The sequence below is a fragment of the Haematobia irritans genome, chromosome 4 (genome assembly GCF_050003625.1).
Source record: "Haematobia irritans isolate KBUSLIRL chromosome 4, ASM5000362v1, whole genome shotgun sequence".
Lineage (NCBI taxonomy): Eukaryota > Metazoa > Arthropoda > Insecta > Diptera > Muscidae > Haematobia > Haematobia irritans.
Window position 1 is genome coordinate 58,183,060 of NC_134400.1, and position 12,190 is coordinate 58,195,249.

Sequence of the window (12,190 nt, forward strand, 5' to 3'; positions counted from 1 at the left end):
CCAAATCACAAAATTAGAAGTGCAAACATATCTGTGACGACAATTATATTGTCAAATTATGGATGGAAACAGTCCAAGGCATTGATTGGGAAACATTTGATATTGGTAAATTAATTAATTGATTCAAAAAAGTAACCGTGAAAACAAGGTGGTTTGTAGTCTTGTGTCGTTTCGGAACGAACTAGTTCCAATGAACGGTTCACTAAAAGGAACGACTGTCACTAGTTCCATCACTTTCGTTCTCATCGTTCCTTTTGTCATTTAGTTTTGTTTTCAATTTACGCTCCATCGTTCCGCGGATCGCAGTTTGACTTTTTACTTCTGTTTGAGCTATTTGCCAATTCATTCATTTTGGCGCGTATGTATTTAAATCATTGATTGATATGCTGCTATTTAATAGAATCATTATTTCCCTCTCAGGCTCTTCACAAAAGATAAAAAAATCGTAATTTCTTGCAATGAATAATTTTGCACAGAGTATAGTGTTATTAAATCCAAAAATCCATCCAAAGAGTTTGGCTTCCTGAGTTTAGTTACTTCCTTAAATTTTCCATTCCTTTCATTACTTTTTCTTACTATATTATACTACACTTACTATTATATATAAACTATTTGAAGTAATTTCACTCAATTTTCCATATTTTTGTACCTTTCAATTGACCACGAACTTCGTTACACAAAGTAAGCAAACAATGTCATGTCTGTCTTTAGTAGATGACAGTGATGACAAATATAAAAATCCGGAACGATTTGAAGGAACTAGTTCCTTTGTACAAAAGGAACGGTGAGTCCGAATCAATACGGTGAACGATTTTTGTCCAAGACTAGCAGAGTGTGCTAGGTTAGGTTAGGTGGCAGCCCGATATATTAGGCTCACTTAGATTATTCAGTCCATCGTGATACCACAGTGGGGAACTTCTCTCTTATCACTGAGTGCTGCCCGATTCCATGTTAAGCTCAATGACAAGGGACCCCCTTTTTATAGCCGAGTCCGAACGGCGTTTCACATTGCAGTGAAACCACTTAGAGAAGCTTTGAAACACTCAGAAATGTCAGCAGCATTGAAAAACTTTTTGCTGTTCGGTCGAAGCAGGAATCGAACCCACGACCTTGGGCATGCTAACCCAGTGTGCTAAGGCGTTCTGTTATGGGGCCAACAGACCCAGATTCAACCAAAGGTAGAAGCGAAGACGTTTTTCAGTTTGTAAAAATTAGATAATAGGAATATAAAAGTGTAGCAAAACATACTGATACAAATAAAAAGTGAAATTGGAAAAAAATGTTGTTTTAGTTTTTTTTTAAATATCTTCATCCAAATGAACTTCCAAGGCACAACCTTTAAAGCAATGCAAAGGATCCAAAAGTGGAGTACTTCCATCCTATGACAAGCCTATGTAAAATTCATTGGAGATGATCCAAGTTTGTTCTACTTCCGGATCACAAATTGGGGATCCAAACTACTTTTTTGGAAGTTCTTGTTTTGCTGGGATATGTTCGAATTGAACACCTTACAATCGGAATGTTCTCTAAATGATCTAAATCGAAATGAAGAACATGGGCGTAAGTTTTCTTAAGGCGATTAAAGGTTTCAGCTGGCGAATAAGATTCGGCTATAAGATTCTTATCATTATAATGAAAATACAAGTGTGAGGGTATAAGTGTGCTATATCTACTTTTATGAAAGGTTTGTTAAGAATAGTATTTTTTCAGCAGAATAAGAAAAGCTATGTACAAAACACCCTTTCAGAACTCCATATCAAGGGCCGCGATCTGCCCTAATTAAAATGTATTCTCCAAACTGCATTTATTTCATGTAATTCGACGTTAAGGTGGGTACTATGTTCGAGTTTTCGAGTTAAAACCCACTTTATTTTCGCGATTACTTTTCCTTATATAATCAAAATTATAAATGAAAATAAACATATTCCTGTAAAGTCACGCCGAAATCTTTAGGAAAAAATAAACTGCGCGTCAAGTGAGTTAATTTTTCTGCTTCATATTGAACTGTTTTAATAAAGTAAAGGTAAGTACTATGTTCGCTTTTCGCGTTGAAATTTTCGTGGTTACTTTATTAAAACAGTTCAATATAAAGCAGACAAATTAACTCAATTGATGCGTAGTTTCTTGTTCCTCTAGATTTCGGCAACACTTTACAGGAATAAGTTTGTTTTCATTTATAATTTTGGTTATTTAAGGAAAAGTAATCGCGAAAATAAAGTGGTTTTCAACTCGAAAACCGAACATAGTACCTACCCTAACCGCGAAAATTTCAACGTGAAAACGGAACATAGTACCTACCTTTACTGAACAGCAAACATATTCCCATAATGTATTGCCGAAATTTAGAGGAACAAGAATTGAGTTAATTTATCTGCTTTAATACCGGTTCTATGTTCATTCTTGCGAAAAAATTTTATAGAAACCATTATTTCGCACATAGAAAGCGAAAACAAGGAAAAATAAAATGTTAATTTTGGGCAATTGATCTGATACTCCTTTCATCCTTTGTATATTTTCGGAGCAAAAATATGAAAAAAACACAATAGTTTTAATAAATAAATTATTTCTTATTTCACACTGCAAATGGCGCCATGCTATAAAAATCAATTTTTCAACTCGAAAAAAAGCAAAGTATCACAAATGGAAAAAATTTCGCAAGTTTTTCGCATTTTTTGGTTTTGTATGGAGTTTCAACACGAAAACCGAACAGAGTACCGGCCTTTAAACTGTCTTAATAAAGTAACCGCGAAAATTTCAACTTGAAAAGCGAAGTACTTACCTTTAGCCCGAAAAAAGAAAAACAATTTGTAAAAAAATTACTTATGTTTTTAAAACATCGAATGTATTTATTTATTATATGCATATCAAAAACGAATAATCTTCCTGGATAAAACCTACACTGATATTTTTTTATACACCAATACACGAGTGTAAGCACTAATTGAATAAAAGCAAGAAAATACCATCTATAAAAATAAAAAACTAGAATCCATCTCAGTTTGATGGTTTATGAAAAACCATTTTCTGTATGAGAGTTTGAAACTAAATCCAAGGAATTTTGAAGCTTTGGTGGAAGGTCCGATTTCAATAGAGATTTTGGTGATTTGTTCTCCTTTCCTATCTGAAGACGATTTAATGCCACTTTTTCTAATAGACTGGAACGACATCGGTTATTACGTTGGAGGTGTATGTTAGGATGTGGTCGAGGCGGTGTGTTTAGAAATACCCCTTCAAATATTGTTTCCAAACTGCTAGTTCGGCTAAGACATTGTTCATCCTCAAGATGGTCGCCGTTATCGCTAGGCGGGCTTATCTGTGCGTTAATTTCATGAAGGGCTACAAAGTCCGGGTTATCTCTACAGGGGCTTGGAGGCCTACGGGGTGGCCTTGTCGGTGTTGCCATGTCCTCGCTATCAATGGGCGATGGAGTTCGTCCCAAGGGGGAAATTAAACGAACTTCAAAAGCGGGCAGTTCGTCGATGTCAATGTTTTTCGCATACGTCTCCATTTCTCTGTCTAAGCATAATGAAAGCGATGACAGTTCACTATCATTGGATGTTGTGGAGCAACATGATGTCTGTAAACGGTATGATGATGTATTGCTTACATCGCCAGAATTATCCAGGTTATTACTGGTGCCTGTATTTGTACAAGTCTCCTCAGTATATTCTTGACTGTATTCCAAGTTATTAGATGCTCGTGAACACATTGCTGTGGTTGGTACGAATTTTCCAAACAAGCGTTTAAGAACAATGTGAAACTCACGCGATGCTCGTTTTCTTGAAGAATGAAAAATACAAATTTTCAAAACAATCAACAATGCACCAAGATTCCAGTGTTGGGTAACAACTTGCTTTTACAAAACCAATTACTGAGATATTTTCACAGTAATCGGTAACCATTAACAAATTGCAACTAGCGTTGCCACATTTATAAGAAAATATCGCTCAAATAAAATTATATAATCCCCAATAAACACAGGATGAGCGTTTTTCAAATGCAACACCTTTTCAGTTTGAGGGTAAATATCATTTTCAACATAAATTCAACTTGACTTGAAACGGCTCATATTCAATACATCTTCAAATTGTTTGCGAATTACAACCAATTTGGCAAAATGTTGACGAAAACTTTGAAAATGTGTTGAAGATAATTGGAGAAAACTTTGACAAAACACTACCCTGAAATGCAACGAAAAAACCACATGGTTTTCAATACTACTTTGGACAACAAAGTTCGTGGAAGAAATACAAAAATGTGGAAATTTTTTAATAATCAATTGAAATTACTTATAATAATTGGTAAGTAAAACTAAAACATGAAATGAAAACTTTAAGGAAGTCACTAAACTCAAATCTCTTTGCAGACAACTAAAATATTTGGATGCTGATTCTTGGACACATTAAGAGGCTGGCCGGTGAAAAATGATAGTGGCTTATCGAGAAGAGAAAGTTTCCATAAATCAAAGTGCAACCAAAAAAACTTGGTATTTATGCTTTTCTATATCAACAACTACTGGATGATAATTCGCACCACATAGATAGTTTAATTTACATCGCATCATCGGTTTAATTTGTTATTTTGTGAATTGAAATTGCTGGAAATTTATTTCAATTATCTGGTCATGAAGTTCCTGAAAATTGCCAGTATTTGAATAACAACAATTTTGTAACACCAACGTTCTTGAGTAAATCGAATTTTGTGGTTTTCAATACATTTTGTGTCACGAAGTACGTGGTCAGTTAGAAGAAATACAAATTGGTAAGTCAAAATAAAAAGTGAAATGAAAACATAATGGAAATCACAAAACTCGATTGTTTTGCAGAAAACTAAAATCATTGGATGGTATATTCTTGGAAGATGTTGGCCGATGAAAAACCGATGAAGGAAACAACAAAGAAAAGATTTCAGAAAACTTACAAAGTGCAACCAATTAAAACAAAGTGCAACAATTCCTATATCAAGAACTTCTGGATGAAAATGTGCATTACATCAATTTACATCCCGTCATCAGTTTTATATTTTGTGATTTCCTCTTGCTGGAATCTATTCTAACACACAAGCCAGCAAGTTACTCGATAGTAATTATTTCAAATTGCCAGCATATTAATTAATAGTTATTTGACACCAACATTATGGAGGAAATGGAATTATACATGTAAAATGTTTAAGATATTTAAAGTTGTATTCATAGTTTTATTTATTAATACGTTTAATAAGATAATTACATTTTGATTGGTATTATATTATTATTTTTATATATTATTAATGTTATTTTTAATATTATTATATTTGTTAACGAAAAAAATAATAAAATTTACAAAATCCCTAGAAATTTAGTATTGACTTTCAGTTAGAACTAGGATTGACTTTCATACAAATTGTGGTTTGAAAGTATTCGCAACAATGCTAATTTTTTATTTTTCTCACATTGAAAACTGTTTGAGAAATTATTGAGTAGCGATGCACTTCAATTTGAGGATTACAATTGAGAAATTATTGCTATTGTGTTGAATTTTACTGTTGAGGGTAATGTCTGTTTTTTGTTGAGAACGCTATTTTCTCAACAATTTCTCAACTTGAATATTACCCTAATCCTTTGAAAAAATGTTTGAAAAATTATTGAATTTTAGTATTTTTCAAACGTTTGCGTTTATTGGGTCCCAATAAATACAGGATGAGCGTTTTTCAAATGCAACACCTTTTCAGTTTGAGGGTAAATATCATTTTCAACATAAATTCAACTTGACTTGAAACGGCTCATCTTCAATACATCTTCAAATTGTTTGCGAATTACTTCCAATTTGCCAAAATGTTGACGAAATCTTTGAAACATTCCGTCCGGAATAATTGATAAACTGTAAAGAGCATTAAAGATTGTCAGTTATTCCGGACGGAATGTCGGTCTTTGTAAAGAATCTTACAATATGTCGGATCGATACGACTTGTCGGCGATGACTAAATAATCGGTAAATGTGTTATCGATCCTATAAACATGCAGCAGTATCGATTATGCATTCGGACTTAATTTATAATGTGCACAACATATGGGATATATGTTCGACACGAGCACTTTCGTCCGGAATAACTGATAGTCTGTAAAGCGCATAAATATTGTCACTTATACAAATACAAGAGGAAACCCAATAAACACAAGGCATATTAAAGAGGTAAAGTCATGCAATCAGGTGACTAATATCGACATTCATCTTGTCAAAGGCTTTGTTTACGTTTAGTAGGTTTGTTTACATTCTTTGTGTACCTAGGTTAGGTTAAAGTGGCAGCCCGATTAAATTTCAGGCTCACTTAGACTATTCAGTCCATTGTGATACCACATTTAACTAAAAGTACCTATTACATATGGGCACTTCTAGTCTTAACCACTGAACCTTCTCTATTATTTACTTTTGCGGAACCAACCAGATTGCTCCAAAAACATTAACAAACTGCTTAAGTTAACGTTTTCCAGGTCAGCCAGTAATCTAAAGCTATATGCTCCTAAAATTCGCTTACGCCTTACACAAAAAGCAGGACACTCACACAAGAGGTGTTTAATTGATTCCTTTTCCTCCACGTCATGACAGCTTATACAATAGTCATTATACTTCGCACCTATAGTTTTTGCAAATTCGCCTATCAGGCAGCGACCCGTTATAGCAGATATTAGGAGTGCTATCTGACGCCTTGAGAACACTAGCATATCTAGTGTGCGGTTTAAGTTTAAATGGGGCCATATTTGCTTGGTGTCGTTACAACCCTTGCAATTTTCCCATCGAATATTGGCCATCATAACAGCCTTCTCACGCAGTAAGAGCTTGCAGGTGGCCAGAGGAATACCAACAGATTCTAGTTCCCCTGGAATATGTAAGGTAGTTCCTAGCCTTGCTAACACATCTGCTTCACAGTTCCCCGGTATGTTCCTATGACCAGGCACCCATATTAGGTGAATATATTAGGTATATATACCTAAATATTGCATTTATTTACATTGTGTTACAATACAACAACACTACACATACACAAAATGTCAACTTAAGTGACCTGTCATTTTAGTTTGGCTTTCTAAATAGCATGGGGTGCATACACGCTTGCTCGTGACTTTACCTTTAATTAATATGCCTTGCAATAAACACAGGATGAGCGTTTTTCAAATGAAACAATTTTTCGTTTTGAGGGTAAATGAAATTTTCAACATAAATTCAACTTGACTTGACCCTGCCAGTATTTCAAAGTTCCATTTCATCCTCATCGCTACCATAGACTCGTAAGTGGCACTGCAACAATCGCCAACTGTGACAGTATTTTGCCATCACTGCCAGCATTTCAAAGTTCCATTTCATCCTCATCGCTACCACAGACTCGTAAATGTAACCACAACCATCGCGAACTGTGATGGGGAAGCATATCAAAAAGTACAAAATGTACATGAAAGTATTTTGCCATCACTACTGTTAGAAGAGCCATTTTATTTTTTTGTGAAACGCCAAGCGCAACCAGCTTGTTATATTTTATTTAAATAAAAATGAAAATAAAGTTCTGAAAACATAGGTATTACGCTTAAAATTGTGAAAGGTATATGGTGAACAATTTTCGACTTTCCAAATAGAATAAAGTGATCGTTTTTCAAATATTTTTCCAGGCACGCTGTCTCCATCGAAAATAAACAAACTGGCTGATAGACGCTGCAACATGTAACTTGATACTTAAAACTCAACATCATTCTTTTATTAATGCAAAAAATTATGTTAAATGTGATGAGATAAACCGAAAAATGTTATATTTATAAGAAATTATAAATGTTTAATCAAATCAAACATCTACGCAATCGTGTTTTACTTGACTACAACCCTGCCAGCATTTCAAAGTTCCATTTCAACCTCATCGTTACCTCAGACTCGTAAATGTCACTTCAACCATCATGAAAAGGTACATCAAAAAGTACATGCAAGTAATTTGCCATCCCTACTGTTAAAAAAAGCCATTTGTTTTGGGAAACGCCAAGCGCAACCAGCTTGTTATATTTTAATTAAATAAAAACGAAAATAAAGTTCTGAAAACATAGATTATACGCTTAAAATTGTGAAAGGTATATTGGTGAACAATTTGGTGATTTTCCAAATGGAATAAAGTGATTGTTTTTCAGATATTTTACAGACACGCTGCCTCCATGGAATAAAAACACTGGTTGATAGACGCAGCAACATGTAACTCGCTACTTGTAACTCAACATCATCATTAATGCCAAAAATTATGTTAAATGTAATGTGATAGTGGTATAAATGTTATATTTTTAAGAATTTGTAAATGTTTAATCAATTTAATAAATATCTAAACAAACGTGTTTTACTCGACCACAATGATTCTTTTACAACTATCTTAAAATGCACTTTTTCTGATTGTTTGGAGGGTCCCTTATTTGCGTCGTTCTAAATTGATCTATAAAGGCACCTAATAATTGCACTCATGCGAAACATTTTTGTAGTAACTTGGCGTGGTACAACTTCTCAATAGTGACGGCGCTTTTCCGACGAGTTTTTGATGTCGTATATGATTGTTTTCGACGTAGTGAGGATTCTCAAAAGATTCCCCAAATTCAAAAAATGTTGGCAGGGAATGATTCTTCTACAATTATCTTAAAATGCACTTTTTCTGATAGTTTGCAGGGGTTCTTATTGGCGTTCTTCGAAATTGATCTAAATAGGCACCTAATAATTGCACTGATGAGAAACTTTTTCGTGCTTTTCCGAGGAGTTTTGGATATCGTATACGACTGTTTTCGGCGTAGTGGCGATTCTCAGAAGCGCCCCCAAATTCAATAAATGTTGGCAGGGATGAAATGGAACTTTGAAATGCTGGCAGGGACTGTACGATTCTTTACAAACACCGACATTCCGTCCGGAATAACTGATAGCCACCACGTCGAAAACAATCGTATACGACATGCAAAACTAGTCGCAAAAGTGCCGTAATTTGAGAAGTTGTATCACGCCAAGTTACTACAAAAAAGTATCGCATGAGTCCAATTATTAAGCGACGAATTTTGGAAATCGTAAACGACTGTTTTCTACGTGGTGGGGATTCTCGCCGTCAAATTCAAAAAATGTTGACAGGGCTGTAACAATAGTGTTGGCAAAAGACTTTCGTGTACATTTCGTACTTTTTGATACGTTTCCCCCATCACAGTTGGCGATTGTGGTAGTGTCATTTATGAGTCTGTGGTAGCGATGAGGATGAAATGGAACTTTGAAATTCTGGCATTTTATATTTTGTGAAACGCCAAGCGCAACAGGCTTGTTATAAATTATTTATATAAAAACAAAAATGAATTGCTGAAAACATAGTTATTACGCTTAAAATTATGAAAGGTGTATTTTTATTTTAATCGATGTTTTAAGAAAAAAGCATAAATAATATATAAATAAGGCGGGGAGTTCCACATCTTTTTATTTCTTCAAATTCACTACGAGGTATTTTGTTTTAATTTTTCTCCAATCATTTTCAACACATTTTGAAAGATGTCATCAACATTTTGGCCAAGTAATAATCAAACAATTCGAAAATGTACTGGAGGTAAGCCGTTGCATATCAAGTAGAATTATATGTTTGTTAGATGGGCGTTATAAATTGACGAAAAGCTGAAGAAGACGACCATGTACCACATGTCGTTAAAGCTGTTGCCGAATGTGGTAAGACACCAGGAGTAGAGCGGCTGGCGTTTTATTCTTAACAATTATTAGTGTCCAGTGCTGTGTTAGGTTTGGTTGCAAAACAATTTAAAAACTGGTAGAAAAAACTTTTCAAAACAATTATCATGAATGCGTATGTGTAAACAATCTAATCAACTGCTGCGTATGCATATGTAATATTTTTATGACGTTCGGCGATGTTGTCAATTAAATTACGGAGAAATAAACGCGGAATAGTTCCAAAATGGCTGTTTTCTTCCTTCGAAGAAGGAAGCGCCCTCAAATTCAAAAAAATGTTGGCAGGGACTCCCCTGCCAGCATTTCAAAGTTCCATTTCATCCTCATCGCTACCACAGACTCGTAAGTGACACTGCAACAATCGCCAACTGTAATAGTATTTTGCCATCACTATTCGCATGAAAGTACTTTGCCATCACTATTGTTACAAGAGCCATTTTATATTTTGTGAAACACCAAGCACATCTAGCTTCTTCCCTGCCAACATTTTTTGAATTTGGGGACTCTTTTGAGAATCCCCACTACGTCGAAAACAATCATATACGACATCAAAAACTCGCCGGAAAAGCGCCGTCACTATTGAGAAGTTGTACCACGCCAAGTTACTACAAAAATGTTTCGCATGAGTGCAATTATTAGGTGCCTTTATAGATCAATTTAGAACGACGCCAATAAGGGACCCTCCAAACAATCAGAAAAAGTGCATTTTAAGATAGTTGTAAAAGAATCATTGTGGTCGAGTAAAACACGTTTGTTTAGATATTTATTAATTTGATTAAACATTTACAAATTCTTAAAAATATAACATTTATACCACTATCACATTACATTTAACATAATTTTTGGCATTAATGATGATGTTGAGTTACAAGTAGCGAGTTACATGTTGCTGCGTCTATCAACCAGTGTTTTTATTCCATGGAGGCAGCGTGTCTGTAAAATATCTGAAAAACAATCACTTTATTCCATTTGGAAAATCACCAAATTGTTCACCAATATACCTTTCACAATTTTAAGCGTATAATCTATGTTTTCAGAACTTTATTTTCGTTTTTATTTAATTAAAATATAACAAGCTGGTTGCGCTTGGCGTTTCACAAAAAAAATGGCTTTTTTAACAGTAGGGATGGCAAATTACTTGCATGTACTTTTTGATGTACCTTTTCATGATGGTTGAAGTGACATTTACGAGTCTGTGGTAACGATGAGGTTGAAATGGAACTTTGAAATGCTGGCAGGGTTATAATTTATTTAAATAAAAATGATAATGAAGTGCTGAAAAGATAGTTATTTCGCTTAAAATTGTGAAAGGTATATTGGTGAACAATTTTTGACTTTCCAAATGGAATAAAGTGATAGTTATTCAGATACTTTTCCAGACACGCTGCCTCCATTGGAAATAAAAGCACTGGCTGATAGACGCTACAACATGTAACTTGCAACTTGTAACTCAACATAAATCTTTTATTAATGCATAAAAATATGTTAAATGTGATGTGATAGTCGTATAAATGTTATATTTATGAGAATTTATAAATGTTTAATCAAATTAATAAACATCTAAACAATCGTGTTTTACTTGACCACAATGATTCTTTTACAACTATCTTAAAATGCACTTTTTCTGATAGTTTGAAGGGGCTCTTATTGGCGTCCTTCTAAATGTATCCAGAAGGGCACCTAATAATTGCACTCATGCGATACTTTTTTGTAGTAACTTGGCGTGGTACAACTTCTCAATAGTGACTGCGCTTGTCCGAGGAGTTTTGGATATCGTATATGACTGTTTTCGACGTAGTGGGGATTCTCAGAAGCGCCCCCAAATTCAAAAAATGTTGGCAGGGTAGTGGCAGATAATGTAGAAAAACATTGGTGTCTAACCTAAGGTTAAACTGAAAAATGTGTAACATTTTTTGAAATGTTCATCCTCCCATTAAATCAAGCATTGGAGAAATGCTTATATTCAATACGCTTTCAAACAATTTTTCAAAGAATTAGATTAGAATTCAATTTGAGAAATTGTTGAGAAAATCGCGTTCTCAACAAAAAACAGACATTACCATCAACAGTAGAGTTCAACACGTTACCAACAATTTCTCAACATATTAGCAACAACTTTTCAAACTAAATCTCATTTTAATTCTTCAAACCTACCCTGCCAACATTTTTTGAATTTGGGGGCGCTTCTGAGAATCCCCAGTACGTCGAAAACAATCATATACGATATCAAAAACTCGTCGGAAAAGCGCCGTCACTATTGAGAAGTTGTACCACGCCAAGTTACTACAAAAAGGTTTCGCATGAGTGCAATTATTAGGTGCCTTTATAGATCAATTTAGAACGACGCCAAAAAAAACCCTCCAAACAATCAGAAAAAGCACATTTTAAGATAGTGGTAAAAGAATCATTGTGGTCGAGTAAAACACGTTTGTTTAGATATTTATTAGTTTGATTAATTATTTACAAATTCGTAAAAATATAACATT

At 34.3% G+C, this 12,190-nt stretch overlaps 1 protein-coding gene and 4 long non-coding RNA genes across 5 annotated transcripts; 3 read left to right on the top strand and 2 right to left on the bottom strand.

Annotated features, from left to right (window-relative positions):
* Positions 1-2,820: 2,820 nt before the first annotated feature.
* LOC142236094 (uncharacterized) lies at positions 2,821-3,848 on the bottom strand. The gene has a single exon (XM_075307344.1). The coding sequence runs from the start codon at positions 3,707-3,709 to the stop codon at positions 3,008-3,010; it is 702 nt and encodes a 233-aa protein (XP_075163459.1). The 5' UTR covers positions 3,710-3,848; the 3' UTR covers positions 2,821-3,007.
* Positions 3,849-4,026: 178 nt separating this feature from the next.
* LOC142234764 (uncharacterized) lies at positions 4,027-5,374 on the top strand. Its single transcript, XR_012721707.1, has 3 exons — positions 4,027-4,301; positions 4,367-4,761; positions 4,826-5,374. It is a non-coding gene; the product is annotated as an uncharacterized LOC142234764 (long non-coding RNA).
* A 2,597-nt stretch (positions 5,375-7,971) lies between these two features.
* Positions 7,972-8,357, top strand: LOC142236047 (uncharacterized). Its single transcript, XR_012721882.1, has 2 exons — positions 7,972-8,086; positions 8,144-8,357. It is a non-coding gene; the product is annotated as an uncharacterized LOC142236047 (long non-coding RNA).
* Positions 8,358-10,454: 2,097 nt separating this feature from the next.
* On the bottom strand, positions 10,455-10,859 carry LOC142235016 (uncharacterized). Its single transcript, XR_012721767.1, has 2 exons — positions 10,706-10,859; positions 10,455-10,648 (listed from the first exon to the last, which is right to left on the bottom strand). It is a non-coding gene; the product is annotated as an uncharacterized LOC142235016 (long non-coding RNA).
* An 85-nt stretch (positions 10,860-10,944) lies between these two features.
* Positions 10,945-11,272, top strand: LOC142235017 (uncharacterized). Its single transcript, XR_012721768.1, has 2 exons — positions 10,945-11,015; positions 11,084-11,272. It is a non-coding gene; the product is annotated as an uncharacterized LOC142235017 (long non-coding RNA).
* Positions 11,273-12,190: the final 918 nt, after the last annotated feature.